The sequence below is a fragment of the Vicia villosa genome, linkage group LG6 (genome assembly GCF_029867415.1).
Source record: "Vicia villosa cultivar HV-30 ecotype Madison, WI linkage group LG6, Vvil1.0, whole genome shotgun sequence".
NCBI lineage: Eukaryota > Viridiplantae > Streptophyta > Magnoliopsida > Fabales > Fabaceae > Vicia > Vicia villosa.
In genome coordinates this window covers 57,824,539-57,845,035 of record NC_081185.1, presented here as the reverse complement: position 1 = coordinate 57,845,035, position 20,497 = coordinate 57,824,539, and the positions used below count along the sequence as shown (strand labels likewise).

The 20,497-nt window shown below is 34.1% G+C and overlaps 3 protein-coding genes across 3 annotated transcripts; 1 reads left to right on the top strand and 2 right to left on the bottom strand.

The window, feature by feature from the left end:
• Positions 1 to 975: 975 nt before the first annotated feature.
• On the top strand, positions 976 to 5,205 carry LOC131609181 (elongator complex protein 6-like). Its single transcript, XM_058880836.1, has 5 exons — positions 976 to 1,344; positions 1,446 to 1,518; positions 4,148 to 4,347; positions 4,432 to 4,578; positions 4,903 to 5,205. The coding sequence occupies exons 1-5, from the start codon at positions 1,117 to 1,119 to the stop codon at positions 5,011 to 5,013; spliced, it is 759 nt and encodes a 252-aa protein (XP_058736819.1). The 5' UTR covers positions 976 to 1,116; the 3' UTR covers positions 5,014 to 5,205.
• A 453-nt stretch (positions 5,206 to 5,658) lies between these two features.
• LOC131609182 (B3 domain-containing protein At3g18960-like) lies at positions 5,659 to 7,190 on the bottom strand. The gene is made up of 3 exons (XM_058880837.1): positions 6,524 to 7,190; positions 6,039 to 6,432; positions 5,659 to 5,917 (listed from the first exon to the last, which is right to left on the bottom strand). Exons 1-3 carry the CDS (start codon positions 6,617 to 6,619, stop codon positions 5,880 to 5,882), a joined length of 528 nt encoding a protein of 175 aa, XP_058736820.1. The 5' UTR covers positions 6,620 to 7,190; the 3' UTR covers positions 5,659 to 5,879.
• A 128-nt stretch (positions 7,191 to 7,318) lies between these two features.
• LOC131609180 (acetylornithine aminotransferase, mitochondrial-like) lies at positions 7,319 to 12,158 on the bottom strand. Its single transcript, XM_058880835.1, has 3 exons — positions 11,638 to 12,158; positions 8,272 to 8,706; positions 7,319 to 8,035 (listed from the first exon to the last, which is right to left on the bottom strand). Exons 1-3 carry the CDS (start codon positions 12,061 to 12,063, stop codon positions 7,496 to 7,498), a joined length of 1,401 nt encoding a protein of 466 aa, XP_058736818.1. The 5' UTR covers positions 12,064 to 12,158; the 3' UTR covers positions 7,319 to 7,495.
• Between the last annotated feature and the right edge of the window lie 8,339 nt (positions 12,159 to 20,497).

The following is a 20,497-nucleotide window of genomic DNA, read 5'->3' as shown; positions in this document are numbered from 1 at the left end:
AATTATTATAACAATATTGATGAAACAAACACGCACCACGTTACACTTAAATCCCAACAATATCGATAAATGTAAATATAAACTCTTATAAAAATTAAAGACTTGATTGCAACTTTAGTCCCTCAATTTTGTATTTTTCTTGATTTTGATCTCTCTAGTTTAAAAACCACTATTTTAGTCCCTTTTAGATTTTTCTTTTCAATTTTTGTCCCCCTATTTTTCCTTTTTATTTTTGTAAAATTAGTCCCTATTTTTGTCCCTTTTTCAACAGAAAACTCAAAAGGAGATCAAAATCGTAGTTTTAGAAATAGGGAGACCAAAATCGTAAAAAAGACAAAATAAAATGACCAAAGTTGTAATTAAGCTAAAATTAAATTTTACTTGAACAATTAGATTAGTTAAAATATGAAGTTTTCAGTTTATTTAATAAATCAACTAGATTGTACAAACAAAACTTTATAATTTAGTATTTTGGTAGATTTAGTGTATGGTTGGTTTAATTTTTGGAGTTTAATGATAGTGTACCGTCCATATAAGGAAGTATTATATACTCATTCAATTAGAATTTTTAAAGTGTTAAATTATATAAGTAATTTAATATTTAATACATGGTTGTCATTGGTTGACGTCACTGTACCATTTTTTTTCTTTGATTTTTGAAAGAGTCAAAATCAATTTTAAATGGGTAGAATTTGATTTAGAAATGTTTGATTTTTTTAAAGTAGAATCAATTCTAAAGAAAAAGGAATATGCATAGACAAAGTAAAATATTTGTACACTAGACATGTATTCAATTAAAATTTAAAATATATTTTTAATTTTAAAATACTGATATGACATGATAGCTTACAAATTTTGATTGATTATAAATGTAAAATTAATGTCCACTTTTTTTCCACTAACTTTAAACTCTTAATTCTGTTATGCTACAGTGCGTTTGGAAGTGATTTTCCACCTAAAGGTGCGGTATTACCGTGACTTTTAAAAATTTCCAAACACAGGTCTTTAACAATTCGGTCATACCCGACCCGCCGGATCCATTTGTGATAATTAGCATAGCGCCATTGAAGTCTTTGTTGCAGAAGAATTAGAAGCAAAAACCACAAACCAAAAACGATGGAACACAAAGAACTGAACCTTCTGAACGAATCCTTAGATCTTCACAGCAACAACAACAACCTCTACGGTCGCTTCGTCCTTATAGAAGACACTGTCGACACCAGCGCCGCTTTCGTTCTTCACCATATCCTCAAGCGCACCTTCTCTTCTCACCCTTCTTCGTCTGTCATCTTCCTCGCCCTCTCCAACCCTTTCTCCCACTACGATCGCATTCTCAGAAAAATTGTAACTTCCGAACTTCCTTATTTCTCTCTCTGAATTTGTATTTGGTATTGTTGTTCTGTGTTTTGTTACAAAAAAATTTTATTTTTAGGGTTTTTTTGTAGGGTTGCAATTTGGCTGCTCAGAGAGATAATAATAGATTCTTTTTCATTGACTTGCTTATGTTGCAGTTTCCAGGTGAGAAATTCAGGTATCTTTCATTTATTTCCTAATATTCAATTGTTACATCGGAAACACGGCACAGACACCGGAAACACGGCATAGACACCCAGAAACACGACTCAAGACTGATACGTCAACACCAATAATAATTTGAAAGAACAAATTTAACACTGACCTAGACACACCTTTTTTCCGAGGTGTCGGTGTTACAGATATGGTTACTTTCCTGTGTGTTGTTTATTAAACTTAGAGCAAAAACTGTTTCAGCTAAGTATAAGCTACACAATAGTAAAACATAAAAATTTTCTCATAATCAACAACCCACTAGCTTAGTAGCAAAAATTGTATGTTGTTTGTATCCATTTTTTGAATTTGATTAAAAACTCAGGTAGTAGAAGAATGGGGAGACATTTGATATGATGGGGGTATGGGTTCGAATCTTCAGTGCTCCACTTCTAAGCATTAAGCCTGTGAGTTTCGCTGCTAGGCTCTTTAGAACATAAAAAACTATTGATACGAACTAGGGATTGGTTCTCTTCTTAGAAAACTTGCATTGTTCGTCGGTCACTACAGTTGAGAGTCAACGGAAGGAAATGTATCTCCTCTTAAAACTTTCTCCAACACTTTACAGTTATTACATGCATGTTGCAACTAAGAATTGCAAATTGTTTGCTTCCAAGTATAAACCTACTATTGTATCTACAAAAAAGTTATTTAGATATGAATGTGAAATCTATGTCAATGAAATTCAAAAGATTAACCAAACTTTTATTGTTTCCATAAGGTGAATCAAATCCATGATATTTGCATGCAGGTTGTACATTTTATCTTTGTTTGGTTAATTTTTTTTTTTTCCCTTTTGTTGATTTTAATGCCAGCCACTATAAAACAATATTTGTTTTCAAGGAAAATAGTATTCTATTTGCAATACTCTGTTATCTAGGATCAGTTGAAGTTATTTGATTGGTTTATCTAAAGATCTGTTAACTTGTCCGAAAAATCTCATCCATTTTGGATTTTGAAAGAAAAAACTTATCTAACAAAAGAAGCCTTTGATCCAAAGATATTATGATAGGAACTAGGTTTTCATTATCAGATAATTCTGAATGTCCCTAACTAATTATGAGGGCACAAATTAGTCTATAACAAGAAAACAAAATATAGAATTCCAGGACTATATGGTTTGAAAACCTCCCAACACAAATAAATAAACCAACAAACTCCATGACTGTGATAGGGACTTGGGTATTATGGGGGGTTTAAGTGGTTTGGTTCCTCCCCCTTGATAGCTAGCTTTTATTGCAGGGTTCTTCAAGTGCTGGGTACACATCAATTGATATTAGTGCCTCGTTATGAGTGGCCCAGTAAGGTTTATCTAAGAGTAGTCATTCACAAATAGCATTGCGGAGCGGCCGACCCCAAAAGTGGGATAGCGTGTGGGGTAGCGAATAGCAGGATGACCACTCTATTCGATAATTTTTTGGACAAATTACATAAAATAATTATAAACATATATTTAATGTAAAATTAAACAAATAACTCAACTCATAGAATATCCATAAATCAAAGCAACACATGACTCTTAAAGTGCGTAAACAACTAAGAAGGAAGGTTAAGGTTGAGTCTCAACTCAAATTTGATTGAAAACCCAAATATTACCGTTAAAACATTATAAATTTAAAGGGTAATTTCAGATTTTTAGAGGGGAAAAGAATAGCAGGCCTGAAACTGCTCTGCTTTGCTATCCCGCTATTTACCCAATAACTGCCGCTAAAGTGTTCTGCACCGGTAAGGCTCTTCCCATAGCGGGCGGCCTCCGCTCCGCTATAGCGAGATAGCGATGAAAGAAGTATTAATTAAAGGGTACAATTAAAAGAAGTAATTAATATTGCATGAAAAGTTGAAAAGGGTCATTCATTGAGACAATTTTTTTAATACAAAATGGGCCACTCATTGTAGGGTGGAGGGAGTAATATTTAGGGGAAAATTCCCTTCGTTACAGCTTAGACTATAATTGTATAACTTTGAGGATCTGTGACTATGCACCTTCATATGTCCAAAAGGCCCCATCACTCTCTCAAATGACTAGATAACTTCTCTCTAAATTCATTATCTTTTTTATACACATATTGATAGGAACCCAAATAGAAAATTGAAGTGTTGTATATTAATGGAATCAAGGGCAGTATCAAATTGATAATAGACCCCGAATATAAAGAAAGAAGATGATATAGACTTAGGAATCACTCTAAATATAGCCCCGTCTTCTGAATCACAACCAATACTTCCCTACTTCTCTAGAATTTGATTCTTTTCATCACACCTCTTCTTTCCTCACATCAACACTTCTTTCCTCAGAACTTTCCTTGTTCTCAAGGTGAGTGTAATGACAACAACTGCCAACAGAAAATCTTCTCTTGCAAGAGCTATTAGAAATGAATAACTTTTAGAGCAAGCCATATTAAAAAGTGAAAATATTTCATTTCATGCATAACTGCTGTAGAAAATGGATGCTTAATATTTTATGATTAATATTTTGTGATTTTATTTGGTGGTAGTTTACCCAAAATTATGTTGATATTTCATTTTTGTGTCTGATGGGTTGTGTACTATACTGAGTAATGTCGTTGTTATATATGACTAGATGAAGGAAAATCCAATCAGAATGGTTTTGCTGCTGTATTTGAGAAAATTGAAAGAGTGATCAAGGCATTACCTCAAGACAACATGAAATTTGTCACTATCATGATAGATGATATCTCTTTTCTTGAAGTTGCTGCTAATGGCTCTTCAAATGATGTTTTAGACTTCCTGCATTATTGCTATACACTAACATCAGAATATGTAAGATAAATATCATTGACTTGACTGTTTTTCAAATCAATTTCAATATTTTTCTTGTTCTTTATTTATCTGTTCCTATCGCAGGGTTGTGCATTCATTGCACTTGACCATAGGGATATTTATTTGAATGAAGAGAAGCCAGACATTATCATAGAGATGGAGCACCTTGCTGACATTTTGGTCAAGGCTGAACCATTGGCTACTGGCTTGGCAAAAGATGTGCATGGACAGGTATATTTCTATCATTCTACATAATAAGTTCATACTTAAGCTGAATATATGATTCTAATTTTTTTAAACCGCTGATGTTGCTTGACATCTGCCATCGCGACGATGCTAATAAGATGCCACCATGGATGACCACTTGCTTGATCCATCACCCATTTACGCCAGTGCAGAGTTTTTTCAATGTGTTTCATTTCATGTAGCAAACTATTTTCAATGTGTTTCATTTCATGTAGCAAACTAGCTACCATTGTCTATAGCCTTGTATTATCGATTAAATTGGATTGCATAAACTCACTCTGATTCTGTTTTGTTTGTCATCTTATGCAGTTGATGGTGTTACATAAGCAACATGGAATTTCACCTGTTAAGATTCATAATTTTCACTTCAAGATCAAGGAAAATAGCATTGAGTGTTTTTATCCTGGCACAAAAATTTAGTGCTGTCAAAATTCTAGTACAATCAGTTGTGTAATCTAGAAAGGAAGGAATGATGGCACATCTTTGTTGATGGTTCATGCATTTTAAAGAATGTTCTTTATTTTCAATTAGAAACATATTTATTTTAGCGCAAAATTTTCAGATTCATTCTTTAACATTTTTACACATTCAGTTTTCTCTCATCTCCATATTTTAATCTAGTTGTTTTGGTAATGACTATTTTTATTCAAATTTTTATTTCAAGTCTTATACTTGAAAATAATTAAGTTACAATATGATTTGTTCAAAATATTTTGAACATGTAAATAATATACTAAAAATAATAAATTTACTAGTATAAATATTTTCGAGGACTACTCATTTAGACAGCCTTTTTTAATTATGAAAGTTTTAGAAAACGAAAAGTTTAACAAATCGAAAAGAATGAGCCATTCTTGCTTGTTGAAATCCTTCATTTTCCAAATAGAGGTTTAGCCATGTATGCAAGTAATAAAAAAATTCACTACTTTCTTTCGCTCTTTTCTTTTTCTCTTCCCTCTCTCTACATAATACATAGTAATAGTGCAACACAAAAAGTTCAACAAATATCACTTTAAGTAATCAACTTAAGCATGACATTCAAATATTTAAAAGAAAAGATTTCAGAACAATTTAAGCATGACATTTCTCATGGTATTCAACCATAAAACAAAAGATTACACAAGTCTAGCATATAACATAAATAATCAACTTCAATTTTTTTTTATCATAATACATTCCTTGCCATTAGGCTAAATTACAAATAAAACTAGAATTCATTGAACACAATTACATCAAATTTTCAAAAAACCACAAGGAAAATAATTGATGATTTCTATTTGCTTTCTTTATCCTTGAGTAGCTTCATCATTTTGTTGAGAAGACTCTGCATAAAAAGGAAGAATGTATGTCACTTCCTCATGTTTTTACTAGACTTAGCAGACATGAATTGAAGAGAACAAAAGCTAATAACTTATGTTAACATGTAAAAAGAATCTTAATTATACCTTTGCTCCTTTTGTGAGTATGATGCTTGGCACAACCAGTGCTTCCAAATTCAAAGGAAGAGTTTGCTTTTCGCTTCTTACTTGTTCTAAAATCTTCATTATTTTCAGAAACCTTTTCCGCTTCAACTCTTATGGGAGGGTAATCTATCTCTAGCGTAGACTTATTATCAAAGATGTCTACATGAAATTTAGAATGTCTTTGATATTTAAAAACCAGAAAATGGCCATGACCTAGAAAATAATACTGTGCAAATTCCTTCCAACCTTTTCCAAACCATATTTTGCCATGATTGATCACCAAATTTATTTTCCAATTTTCCCCATTGGAAGTCTTTAGACAAATAACTTTTGCTAAACCTTGTCCATATTTCTTCACAAACTTTATTCGTAACATCTGTCAAATAATTAAAACAGATTTGCATGATGAGCTTATAACAAACAACTGATGTTAAAAGATAAAGAAAGAACCTAAATGAAATGCTTACACAAGGTTTTACAAGCTTTCCATGTGAAGGATTTTCAGTAACTATGACCCTGAAAAACTGGATTGGCTTGTTCGCCTTAGGATATTCAGTAGCCATGAGCTTGGTTGATGAAGTGCTGAACAAAACAAGTACCTCAATTCTATGTTTCAACAGCCGTTCTAAGAGATGCAGGCAACGGTGCAGTCGGAGGTTGTGAATAAGGGTTGTGGTTCAAACAAAGGTAGGATGGATTGTAGAGACAACCTCTCCTCCTCTATTTATGCTATAATAGAATTAGGGTTGAAGTGTGGGGAAAATGCCAAATATTGCAAGGCAGATGATGGAAGCAATGTTGTAGTGTTCAGTGTTGAATTTACAAGAGTGTTGAAACGTGTTACACAAGTATGTAATTTGAAACATTAAAATGGAAAGAAAGAAAAAGAAAAATGAGACTGTTGATAATTAGTTAACACCAAAGAAGGAGATTCTTTAGACTAATGGTTATAAAAAATGGAATTCGTTTTACTATATGTCATGATAGATGCTGGTATTATAAAATGTTGAAATAAGGTATGGTTTTGTTGAAGCAAAATACAAAGTAAGATGATGTGATCAAACATAAAGTATATGAAGAAAGAAACTAAGTGAAGGGCTTACAAGCTTTCCTTAATGAAGTAAGTAGTATGGCTTTTGGAAGGAGGGAGAATCAAACAAAGGTCATATCAAAAAGGATGTTTGTGTGTTCTTCTTCATAAATCAGAATCCCAACTTTTTCCCATAAATGATATAGATAAGTGACAACATGGAGAAGAGAAATGATAAATAAAAAACCAGTTCATTATTCAAATGGCAAAATAGCTACACACCCTTCTGACATACAATGAAAGCATCAATGCAAAATCATCTCATCTGCCACTTATTTATTATACAATATACAAAAACAACACAACATCTTCATGATAACTTCCAGCAAGAAAATAAAGCCTCTTTCTCTTACTTTGAATTATTGGCATCCAAAATATGGATAGTTTGGGACAGAATATCAGTTGCTTGCTCAATCTCCTGTTCTGTTATAATCAATGGTGGAACAAGCCTAACAACATTACCTTTTCCAGCTGTCAATATTAAAAGGCCAGTGTTTCGGCAAGCATCTACCAGCGGTGAAGCGGGCACGTCTAAATCAATTCCTATAATTAGCCCGACGCCACGAATCTCTTTCACATGGGGATTTCCTCCCAATTTCTGTTTTAGTAGTTCTTTGAAGTATAGTCCTTTCTTTGATACATCAGAGAGGAAATTGGGATTTGATATTTTATTCAAAACTGCAAGAGCAGCATTGCATATAAGAGGACCTCCAGCAAAAGTACTTCCGTGTTCACCGTATTTTATAGAAGAGGCAACTCGTTCGGTTACGAGGACGGCTCCAATAGGTAGGCCTCCAGCAAGAGGCTTGGCAAGTGTCATAATGTCGGGGAAGACTCCGTATGCCTCATGAGCCCAAAGAAATCCTGTTCTACCTAAACCGCATTGAACCTACAAATCATAGAAACAGTATATTGCTGTAAAAATAAAAATAGCCAAATGAAACAATTGTAAATATAAAAAGTTATCAACACACTACAAATTCCATTGTTGCATGTTTGCATTGGTTACATATGTGAGTTTCTGGTTATTATTTTTCCCTTAAACTTATCAAAAACAAAATGATGCACAGCTCATTAACTGCCATACGAATACAACCAGATGCCAAGATTAGATAGTATACATACCTCATCAAACACAAGAAGTGTCCCAGTTTCATCACAAGCATTTCGCAGAGACTGTAGAAATTCTTTTGTAGCACTGTATATTCCCCCTTCTCCTTGGATAGGCTCGACAAAAACAGCAGCAGTTTTGCCCTGCCGAATTAACTCTACAGCGGCTTGTGCATTTCCATACTCTATAAAGGTCACTCCAGGCATAACAGGTTCAAAAGGTGTTCTGTACTGCACTTTACTTGTCAAAGCAACTGAGCCCATGGTTCTTCCATGGAAGCAATTGCTAAAAGCTATGAACTCAGTAGCTGGCTCTTTCCCTTCAGTAGAATTGTGTTTCTGATATTTTCTTGAAAATTTAATAGCTGCTTCATTTGCTTCAGTTCCAGAGTTTGAGAAAAATACACGATCAGCAAAAGAAGAAGCTACTAAACGCTTTGCAAGTTCTACCTGCACCGGTTTAAAAAAATTACAACAGATCCAGATGAAAAGCATTATTGCAACAATGTGCAAACATATAGTTACAAGATATGAAATCATAGAGATTAATGAACCAGCCATAAATAATATTCAAATGAAAGCTGCATAGAACCAGAGATTTTTAATAGGCCTTTTTCACAGTATTCTAGTTTTCCTTCTGTTAAAGGAAATACAAAGAGTGAAGTAGGGATACAGAACCTAAAGTGTGACACTACTGGAAAAATAATGTCCACCTAAAATTTCTAAACAAAAAATAAGCACAAAATAACTCTCCCTTATGAAAACCTATTTGACCCTCCAATTTCTTTATGCCTCAATAATTTACTGCGGCAACTATTTTTTGAATTTCCCTGCCACCTTAACATCCTTACTCAACAAATTCAGCTTTATCAGTATGAACAGACACTGCTGAAACTTCCAACATTTAAATTTAGGGAATTGAGTTCTAGTCATATGGGGATTCACATACTTTCTTAACAAAAACATAAAATCAGGCAAATAAATGTCTCAGATTAAGTTGAACTAAACATTTAAAATTTGGAAAAGGTTTGCAATCGCCAAAACTAACAATCAGGCATAAGAACCCCATAGTTACATTCACTGGTTGTTTTGAATTGTCATTTAAAATCTTGCTTGACAAAAGATTGCTTCATAATTAAACCCTGACTGTCTTTAACACCATCATATGTGATTGACAAGTAACTTGTTTAACGTTTAAGTATGGACAATGCAAATTACACTATATTTGGGATTTTTTTATGCAAATTACACTATATTTGGGATTTCTTTTCTACATCAGGTCTAGTGGTCTACCCATTTCCTCTCATTACTAGTTTGATAAAACTATAATTTATAGAATTACAACATCTTGTAAGAACTTCATAATATTTAAGATTTACTAAAGTTTGATAATGATAATCAATCGACAAGTTTCGTTATAGAGCATGCAGTTTACCATTAAATCACTGTAGACGAAGAGTCAGAACCATGTTCAATCACTCCAGTCTAAAATTGTTTCCCTTTCCTACTACATCTCCATCACATTTCTCACTTTCTCAATTCCTTTACTTTTCCCTTTGCATCTTTTTCTCCTACATCACTCCCATCTAGAGCTATGAAAGATTTCATTATTTAGGCAAAAATGCTTGCAACTTCCAATTTATTTACTATAAGCAACTATTTTAAGGGTAATTTTGATTTCTTCAATCAAATTTGAGTCGAGACTCAATCCTAACCTCCCTTCATCGACGTTTCTGCACTTCAGCCGTTCCAAAGAAAAATCACAAGTTCTACCCTCACCTTCTCCGCACTTTGTTCTTCCCCGCCACTTCATATGTTTATAATTATTATTCAGGTAATTTGTTCAATGAATCTTCAAATAACAGCCATCCCACTATACGCTATCCCACTATCCCTTTTTTGGGGTTGACCGCTCTGCGCTGCTCTGCATTCTTTACGACTTATGAAATTTTGCCTAGGCAAAAGTCCATTTCTAATAAGTAAGATATTTTCAGTTGCTATCAGAATGTATGTAAACCTTTGTTTCATTTTTATCCTGTGTAACCTCTCACCTACTCTCAATTACACTCCTCAAAGTTTGTATCATCCAAACCATCTACATTATACACTACTTATTCATGCTCTTAATTTTTACTCACATGAGAGAGACTTAAAATCATCTCATCATAGACCCTTGGGTAGTGTAACTGTGTGATCAAGCTCAATAACAAACAACTAATTAAGAATAGCTCTTTGATCAACATGTTTCTTAGTAAAACAATGAACGACATCATTGTCTAATGTTGATGTAAACTGGATTAATTTTTATTTTCCGACAATTTTCTAGTTGTGTTTAGGATGAGACATGTTTTTTGTTTCCGTAATTATTGTACTATTATTGCTCAACAATGCTGCCTGAAACATTTTGACTCAATTATATTTCTTTGTTTTGACAGAGGGAGGCAAGATTGGAACGTAATAAAAGTCGGTCCTTATTCTCATGAAATCTCGGTAGAGTTTCACTAATTGTATCGTAGGTATACAAAGTGAAGAGTTCACATGAATTACTGGTTCATGACATCTATGGTTGTAATAGCCATCAGGGTTATAAAATTATATGAAGCTATGACATTGCGGTACTCTATGCTGTCGTCGTTTTTGCATCTGTACTTAATTTAGGTTCCGATAAATTAATTGTTTACACTTTACTGCACTATGTTGTTCCACTGAAACCCTGTGGACCTTTGGATACTTAAATGACTGTTGCTGGTAAGTTTTTTGACATGTCTGTCAAATTGTCATAGCTGCTCACATAATACATTCCAGAATCAGCAATAGTGGCTGGAGAGTTATTCATGCTATGAACAAAGGAAAGAATGTGTCTTATGGTTTTTGAATAAGTTGAAAGATATTTTAACAATACCACAAATGGGATTAGAGCAGCAACCATTCTTAAAAGAAAATTTTCATAGTTAAAATTCATCTAAACTACTTTTTTTTACCACTAAACTACTTCATTGCACATGTTATCATTAATTGAAACCTTTACAATATATTTCCATATCCATTCCCCATCTCAAGAAGATTTCTCCATTGTCTCTTTTCATATATTCCTATAATTTTTCCGGGGACTCTAAAATATAACTTTTGTCAAAATTAAAGTGATTTAGTAAAATTCGCCGCGAATCTAAAGATACACTATATTCTGTCACTTTCTGATTTTGTTTATTTTTATCATGTCTCACTCTTGTTTTTGTTTTCTTTGTTTGCCGCGGAATGCCGATGCTACTCAAATATTTGATGAAACATAGTTTATCTGGTAAGATTTCAATAGTCCTAGATATAAACATTGCTAAGCAAAACAGAAGAAGAACGATACAGCATGATGCATGTTGTTAATACCTGAGGAACGGTGAGATAAACATTGCTAGTATGAGTCAACACACCCGCTTGATCAACCACCGCTTTCAACCAATCATCATCCCCATGGCCAAGCGCATTCACAGCAATCCCGCCACTCAAATCCAAATACTCATTCCCCTCAACATCATACAACCTACACCCTTTCCCTCTCTCGAGCACAACTGGCACCCTCGCATAAGTACCCACCAAGAACTTCGCTTCATCCTCAATCACCTCTCTGGTTTTCTTCCCCATCTCCACCCTTGCGTTGGGTGCTGCAACTTTAAGGGATGCGCTTGGCGGTGTAAGGGATCTACGGTAAAGAAGATTTGGGGGAAAATGCTGGCTGTTGAATTGGGTGGGTTTGAGTTTATAGGTGAATGAGGATTGGAAAGATGAGTTGCTTGAACAAGTGTGTGGAGCCATTGTTGGGAGAGTTGCGGTGGTGTTTGTTTGCAGTGTTTGAGTGTGAATTAGGGTTTATGTATGATTTGATTTTGTTTTATCAATCATTGTGGACACACGTGCCAAGTGTAACATTCAATCTAATTGGGGGACTCAGATTCTGTATTTGAGGTTTTGCACTAAGTTATCCTTTTTTTTTTTTTTTTGGAAAATAAATGAATTTGTTTAGATTTAAATTTAAGACATGTGGTTTATTTGCTTAAAAAAGTATATATGGTTTTAAAAAGTTTGATTTTTTTAGTGTTAGTATTTTGTATTTGTCGTTCATTATTTAAAATTACTTGAATCTTCAATTGTTTTGACACAGAATGTTCAATTTTTTTAAAATGTGTGATATTATATTAATCATTTATGTCTATTCTTGTTAATTAAAAGTTTACTATATGAATTAGTATTGGTGATATTTAGTGACCAATTTTGTTAACTTTTAAGTCTATTATTAATTTCTATAAGTCTATTATAAGATTAAAAAATATATATAGAATATAGAATATCTGTATGTTCATACTATTTTCGTCTCAAATTATAAGATACGTTTTGGATGTAAATTTAAATACATGTGGTTTATCAAAACTTTTTGATTAAACTAAAAACATCTTTTAAAAAAAATATACAAGTGACTTCTGATTAAACTAAAAATAATTTTAACATATATATATATATATATATATATATATATATATATATATATATATATATATATATATATATATATATATTATATATAATATACACTGTCAGTATAAAATTATTTTACACATTCAACCAATAAAAAACCAACAAAATGCTATATCATTAAAAGTTTTTTAAAATAAAAGTGGGGTGTAATTGGAGGATTGTTATACCCCAAAATTTGTCCATATCTTTTTCAAAAAAAGAAGGCAACAGACTTCTGTCTAAAGATTGAGAGTTTCATATAATCTTGGATTTTATTTCATAAATATCCTGATTTTATGAATACTCGGTTTTTAGAATTTTTCTTATACGGTATTTTGGTTCGCTGTTGAATTTATTCTTACATAAACGCCAATTACTGTTTATCACTTCACACACGCTGTTTATTTGAGATTTATTTGCAGATAAATAGTACTGACGCAATTGGTACATAATTTAATTTTACAGGCGTAGAGTCCGGGGATTCAGACTGTACTGGTAACAAGTAAATTATTATTAGTTTTTGTTTCCCACTAATTTTTGTACTATATTCTATTATTTTCAAAATCTTTTCCTTTCTTTTCAAATCTCTTTCTTTCAAAATCAAATCCTAACTTTATTCTACACATCTCCCTTTTTCAAACCCTACCATACACTTTCTTTCAAATCCTACTACCACTCAAATTTTCCTTTTTTGTACGGAATCACTTCATTCCCCAACGTCTCTATCCTTCTTTTCACTCTATAAATACCTCTCATTTTTTCCATAAATACTCACATCAAATTTTAACTCATCTCTCAAATTTCTACCTCATATTTATTTTCTCTTCTTCCCCGGCAAAAATGGCGAAGTGGATGGATACGTGTTTTCTTATGGTCATCACTGTCTTGGTGGTGATCATGTCCTTTTTCTGTCTGCACAGTCCTGAAAAATGCGGACCTGGGTTGTTTACACTCCCAATCATCTATATGTTGCTATTTATAGCATGGGTTTTTAATCGTCATTTTTAAAGTTTGTCGTATCTTTTATTTTCAAATAATGTACCGTTTATTTGTCGTACTGTCCATTATATTATGTAATATTTGTACTGTCAGTATTAAATGTCGTACTGTAGTTTAATTATCCTGATAATATTTTGTGTGTTTTCTGCCAGTTAAATATTTATTTCACTGTGCATTAAATATTTTTCAAGGTTATTATCGGTAATTTTGTTCGCGTACGGTATATTTTATTTATTTATTATGTTTGTGTTTTTTCTAACAACTCATGTAAATAAATTTTCACCATTAACACAACAAAAAAAAACAAAAAAAAGAAAAAATTAACTTTAACTGTTGAATTTTCACTTTAACTGCTACGTTAATGCCCGGACAGCCAGTTGACAGTCAAACCCGCTGACAGCACGATTCTCTGTGTTTTGTACCATCAATCAAATCAATATTTTTGCATTTTAAAATTCCAAGATTTTTGTTCTGGAAGTCTTCTGATAATCACATGATCAGCAGAGACTCAGCACTGCACAAAAATCAGGTACGCTTAACTGTCTCCTACACAAACAGTCCCTAATTAGGGTTTTTGTTTTTTTCAGGAGAACAAGTTTTTTGAGACCTCAAATGGATTTCATGGACCTCCATATATCTCAAAGTACCACCATACAAATTTTCAGACTTCAATTCGCTCAGACGCACAGTCAGCAGCTCAAACAGTCAACAGACGACCAGTTTGACCGAAAAGTCAACAGACAGTCAAAAACGAAATTTTTTGTCAACATCCATATTTTGTCAAAAGATTCATCATTTGATCATTGGTTGATCATAATTCATCAAGGAAAGATCAAAAATCAACAAAACCCTAAGTTTCAAAATTAGGGTTTTCTCCTAAAAAGTCAACTGAACTTTGACTGATCATAACTCTCTCCTCATTCATTCAAAAAATTCCAACCAAAGCTTGTTTTGAAGGAAATTCAATTATCTTTCAAATGCAATTGATCCCATGGTCATTGGATTCAACATTTGAAAAATATGAGCTCAGACATTACAGGTCATTTTCAAAGTCAACAAAAAGTGGTTTTTTGTCAAAGGCCATAACATCAAGATAACTTCTCCAAATGAAAAAAAGTTTCCAAAGTAGCTTGTAGAGGACATCTTGAGGTTTCTAAAAAGTACAAGAACTCCTTCATATGATAAAAATTGAGGGATTTATGCCTTGTTGAAGTTGGCTATATTTTGGGAAAATGCATGAAACCAACATTGATCAAAAGTGTTTTTTTTCCAAAAGGGGCCAAGTTTTCATGATCCAAACATGCTTCTAACAATGTTAAGGGCCTCCCACGACGAACCTAAGGCCCATAGCATTTTTATTTCTTTTTTGGTTTAATTTTATTACATTTAAAGTTAAATTGAAAAAGAAATGGTGAAGGATAATGGTGCAATGCTTGATTCTTAAGCTAAGGCCACCAAGAATGATTCAACTCTGCAGCAAGAGAGGTATAAAGCAGGCCTAGGGCAAGAGGTTGAAGAAAAATCAAGCCATGGTCAAGAATTCAAACTTTTTTATATTAAAGAATTCAAAAGTTCAACAAAGATCATCAATGCTTCTTAGCTTAGTTTTGAAGCACTTCATTGCTTATAAATGAAGTAAGATACTTCAGTAACATAGACACACAAGTTCAGAACCAATACTATGCATATACCACTCTTGTAACAACTTGTAATTTTGAAGAAAATTTAGAATTCGAATTTAAAATTTCAGCTAGTTTCAATCCAAACCAAGTATTCAAACATCATCTCTGAACTTCATTGAACCTATCCAAACAAATTCTAAGCATCAAAACCTCACAAATCGAGCTACACAAGCCACAGTTTGTTCAAACAAAAATCAACTCGTATCTGATCATTCATGCATGTTTAACAAGATGTAGACATATATTTGTGTTTAGATTGGTGCTCTGGTCGTTTCTAGAGCTCTAATTGAGTTTTAATGGCCGTTTGTAGAATATACCATTTTAGGGTTCTTAAGCTAAAATTTGGGATTTTTCGCTAGAGGCAAAATTAGACAAAACTAATGGCATATTTGAACTAAGTGGATCAAGGCTAGTTGATTACATAGGTCGCGAAATTTTTTGCATGAGTTTACCCCTATTCGCTATTTTGCAGGTTTGAGACTCACTTATTACAGCGCTTTTTTTAAGAAAACGCTGTTAAAAGTGGTGGCGAGAGGTTGAAGACGAAGACGTGGCCTCTCCCTATTGGCCAGAACGCGCGCGTGTTTTTTTAAATTGATTTGTGATTCATTGCTTTGCAGGTGATACACGTGCCATGCACCTTCGCTTCCAGGCCATCTGATCTCATTAATTCCATCATCTAACGCTTATGACCTGCCAGTCCATACCATAGACTCTACCATCCACCACACATGATCATATTATTATATTTTTTTATTTTATTTAGTTTTCTCTTTAAGTTTTAATTATTTGTATAATTATTTGCATAATTATATGTTAATTAACTTAATAATTTCAAAAACTTCTTCAAAAAAATCCAAAAAAATTAGTTTTATTTTAAAATTAATTAATAAGCAATATGAACATATTTTAGACTTAATTTTTAGGTTTAAATTTTATTTCTACATTTTCTCATTTTAATTAAATTAATTATGCATTAATTCTAATTAAAATCAACCATACAAAAAATCCAAAAATATTTCTTTTATCTTATTGCAATTTAAATTCCTAGATAAAGTGTATAGGTTGTCAAAATTATGTAAATAGCGTAGTTTACATTTCCCGCACAATCGATGTAATAGCGTAGATTTATTTTCCGCATTTTACATTCCCGCACTTTAAATTCTGTACATATAAAACTGCGTGTATGTCAAAGATAATAACTGAAGCGTTAGGTCACTAACTTCAAAAGATAAAAATATCTGAATCAGAACACAGTCACACTTGCACCTCTTAGGGTAACCCCTCTGTTACTCTTTTCAAAATCAAATTCTACTGTTTCAAATACAAATTTAAATTTTTGTTTACATCCGGTTAAAAGAGAATTTTCTAAAAGAAATAGGAAAGGACCTTATAAACTTAGGGTAGATCTCCTAATTGCTTGCTCAAATCAAAACAACAAAATGTCTCATATATCATTGTTTTTCTAAATAAAATTTTCAAAAAAAGACAACACTTGGTATATATCCAAACAAGGATCATTACGAAGTTAAAGCTCTTTTTCAAAACATCTTTCGAAAGATAAAACACTTTGTATACATCCGCACAAGGATCATTACAAAGTCAATTTACAAAAATAAATTTTAAAACCACATACAAGCATTTCAAGGCAAGACAAATGATTCAAACAAGTGAGCTAAGCAATTAAGAGCCCATGGATAACCATGGATACAAAGGGGTGCTAATACCTTCCCTTTGTATAACCAACCCCCGAACCCAAAATCTCTTAAAGGTCTTTTTCTGTTTCTTTTATAAACCTTTCCTTAATTGGATAAAATAAAAGTCGGTGGCGACTCTCTGATTTTCAAAACTCAAAAGCAAAAGAAGAGTCAATTCGTATCTCTCACGCGAGATATAAAAAACCGAGCGCATTACAGAATTGGCGACTCTGCTGGGGAACTTCAAAAAACAAAATGTTTTCATAAGGGGTTACCTTAGAGTTTATATCACTTCGATGTTTTCAATTGCTTGTCTTGATTGTTCTATTTTTCAAAGGTTTGTTTGGGTATTTGCTTGTGTGAAAGATTCTAACCCGAATCTCGAGATACCTTAAGTATGTGACAATAGACCAAGGAAACTGTACGGCATGTACCGATACGGTTGATCTGGTAGTCACCGTTAGTGCGACACTTTGGTCTGTACTGATATCCCTTGAAAACGATCAAGGAGTATGTTAGGCTTCCGAAATGTCATTAAACACTAATTTGTCTTAGAACCTTTAGTTGAACTTGACTTGTGGCCTATTAAGTGACTGACTTTGAAATTGATCGAAGTTAGTTATCCTCGAGGAATGTTTTGATCGGCCGTCCGAGTGCCGTATTGAGATATTGTCTCCAAGGATCATAGAACCCGAATACTATTCTAGGACAGGTTTTAACCAATTCAACTTCAGTGGGGAGGGTATCACCTATCAACCTCATGCAAGCCTTTAAACCTAAGGCTATTGTTTGATTTGTTTGTGTGTGCCACATGTTTGACATCATGACATCATAAGCATCATAAACATATCATTTTCTCACTAATCATTTCAAGGATCGAAGAGTTTACCTTTGTTCTATTGTTGCAGGTAATGGCTCCCGCTACCAGAGATTATGTCCGAATCAACATTCCAACAGTACCATCTGAACTTAAGGACTTAATATCAGAATTTCCCAAAAATGCTCAATCCACTGAAAAGCACGGTCACCTACTCCATTTGGTTACCTCAAAATTTGAAGAAGACATGATACGGGTCCTGTTCCAGTTCTTTGATCCCGAACATCATTGTTTTACATTCCCTGATTACCAGTTAGTACCCACTTTGGGAGAGTTCTCTGAACTGATTGGGTTACCTGTTCGAGATCAATTACCTTTCATTGGTTTAGAAAAGATTCCAAAACCTGAAATCATTGCTGCTGCCTTACATTTGCGAAAGTCAGAAATCGAGTCTAATTGGGAAACAAAGGGTGGAGTCCAGGGTTTGCTTGCTAAGTTCTTAATGGAAAAGGCTCGATTACTACTAAAAAACAGAAGTTACCTAGCTTTTGAGGAAGTTGTGGCTCTTTTGATCTATGGGTTGGTTTTATTCCCTAATCCCGACCAGTTCATAAGTGTGCACATTATCAACATTTTCCTAACCCGCAACCCGGTACCTACCTTGCTGGGAGACATACTACATTCTTTACACACACGTACCATGAAGAAACGAGGAACTCTTATGTGCTGTGTACCACTACTAGCTAGATGGTTTACATCACACCTTCCCCGATCAGTGTTGAGAAATGAACAAAGGATGCAATGGTCTCGCAGGATTATGTCTTTATCTCATTCAGATATCCGGTGGAACAACTTCTTTCAAAGAGACATCACTATCATTGACCATTGTGGAGAGTACCCTAATGAGCCACTCCTTGGCATCAAGGGAGGCATCACTTACAACCCCTCTTTAGCTTTGCGCCAATTTGGATATGCACACAGAAACGGTCCTCATGACATGATTATCCGTGGCATTGTGTTTGACTACGAAGATGATTCCCAAAGATATCGACGAAGGTTTATACATGCTTGGGGCAGTGTCTACAAAATAGAAAGCAAGACTTTAGGACAATGGAACTCTATTCCCATGGAGCCTTACCTCAAATGGGTGCGGGCTCGTGCTCAGAAGCTCATCATGCCATATCCCGCTATTCTACCTGTAACTATTGAGCCAGAAGTCGAAGGGGACGAACCTCGAGTTGTTCTACATCCGGACATGCCGACTGACCTGGAAGAGCTGCAGAAATCTTGGGTTCAACTAAGAGAAGAAAGAGACACCTTCAAAGGACACTGTCAAGACTATGAGAGGAAAATGTGGGAGCTCACCAGACAACTCCAGGAAGAACAGCAGATCAACACATTCCTGGGTGCAAAGAGAAAGCGTCCATGGGAGGCTTGAGGAATCCTTTATTTTCTTTATTTTATTTTGTAAGCCCGAAAGAGGCAAATAAAAGAAAAAAGAAAGAAAGAAAAAACAGAAAAAGAAAAGAGAAAAAGAAATAAATTGTTTGACTAATAAATGTTTGTTTCTCTTTTAAAACAAATCTAAATTCTAAGATCCTTGAAAACATTGCATATGCATTTCATTCATAAACATTGCATAACAGGTTCACATGATGGGTTTCTCATGTCCTCGCTGTTTATTTCAGTTAGAAGAGATGGATTCCGAAACAAGCGTCAAGAATCTCGAAGCACAGAACGCCCAAGTTCAGGTAGCAATTTTGGAGCTAGCAAAGGGGCAACAGGAACTGAAAGCCCTGATAATCAAGAAGAAAAAGAAGCCCAAAGGATCTATAGGTTTAAGTCACCTGGCAAGAAAGGTCAACATCCCAGTCAAAAGGTCCAAAAAGGCACCGATCCCTGAAATAGTCGGTGAAGGTGATCGAGAAGACAACCACAGCAACCAGGGTTTTGCCGAACCCTCCCTCTCTTCTAACGAAGAAGATTATCATTCCGAAGACGAGCAGGGTGATGACAAATACCAGCAGTTGGAAGAACGCATGAAAGCTATGGAGATACAAAAAATACCTGGTTTAGACTTCAAAGATCTTGGACTCGTCTCAGATATTGTTATTCCTCCAAAGTTCAAAGTTCCTGTCTTTGCAAAGTATGATGGAGTTTCTTGCCCAAAACTACATCTGAGGTCCTATGTAAGGAAGATACTACCTCATACAGCAGATAACAAATTGTGGATTCATTTCTTCTAGGAAAGTCTGTCGGGTACACAACTCGAGTGGTACTACCAACTGGAAAGTACAAAAGTTCACACCTGGGAAGATCTGGCTGCTGCTTTCTACAAACAATATCAATACAACGCTGACCTTGCACCAACCCGTACTCAACTACGGGGCATGTCTATGGCACCAAAAGAAAGTTTCAAAGGGTACGCACAAAAGTGGAGAGATCTGGCTGGAAGGGTTCAACCACCCTTATCTGATCGCGAGTTGGTCGACATGTTCATGGGCACTTTAACTGGCCCTTTCTACAGTCACTTGTTGGGAAGC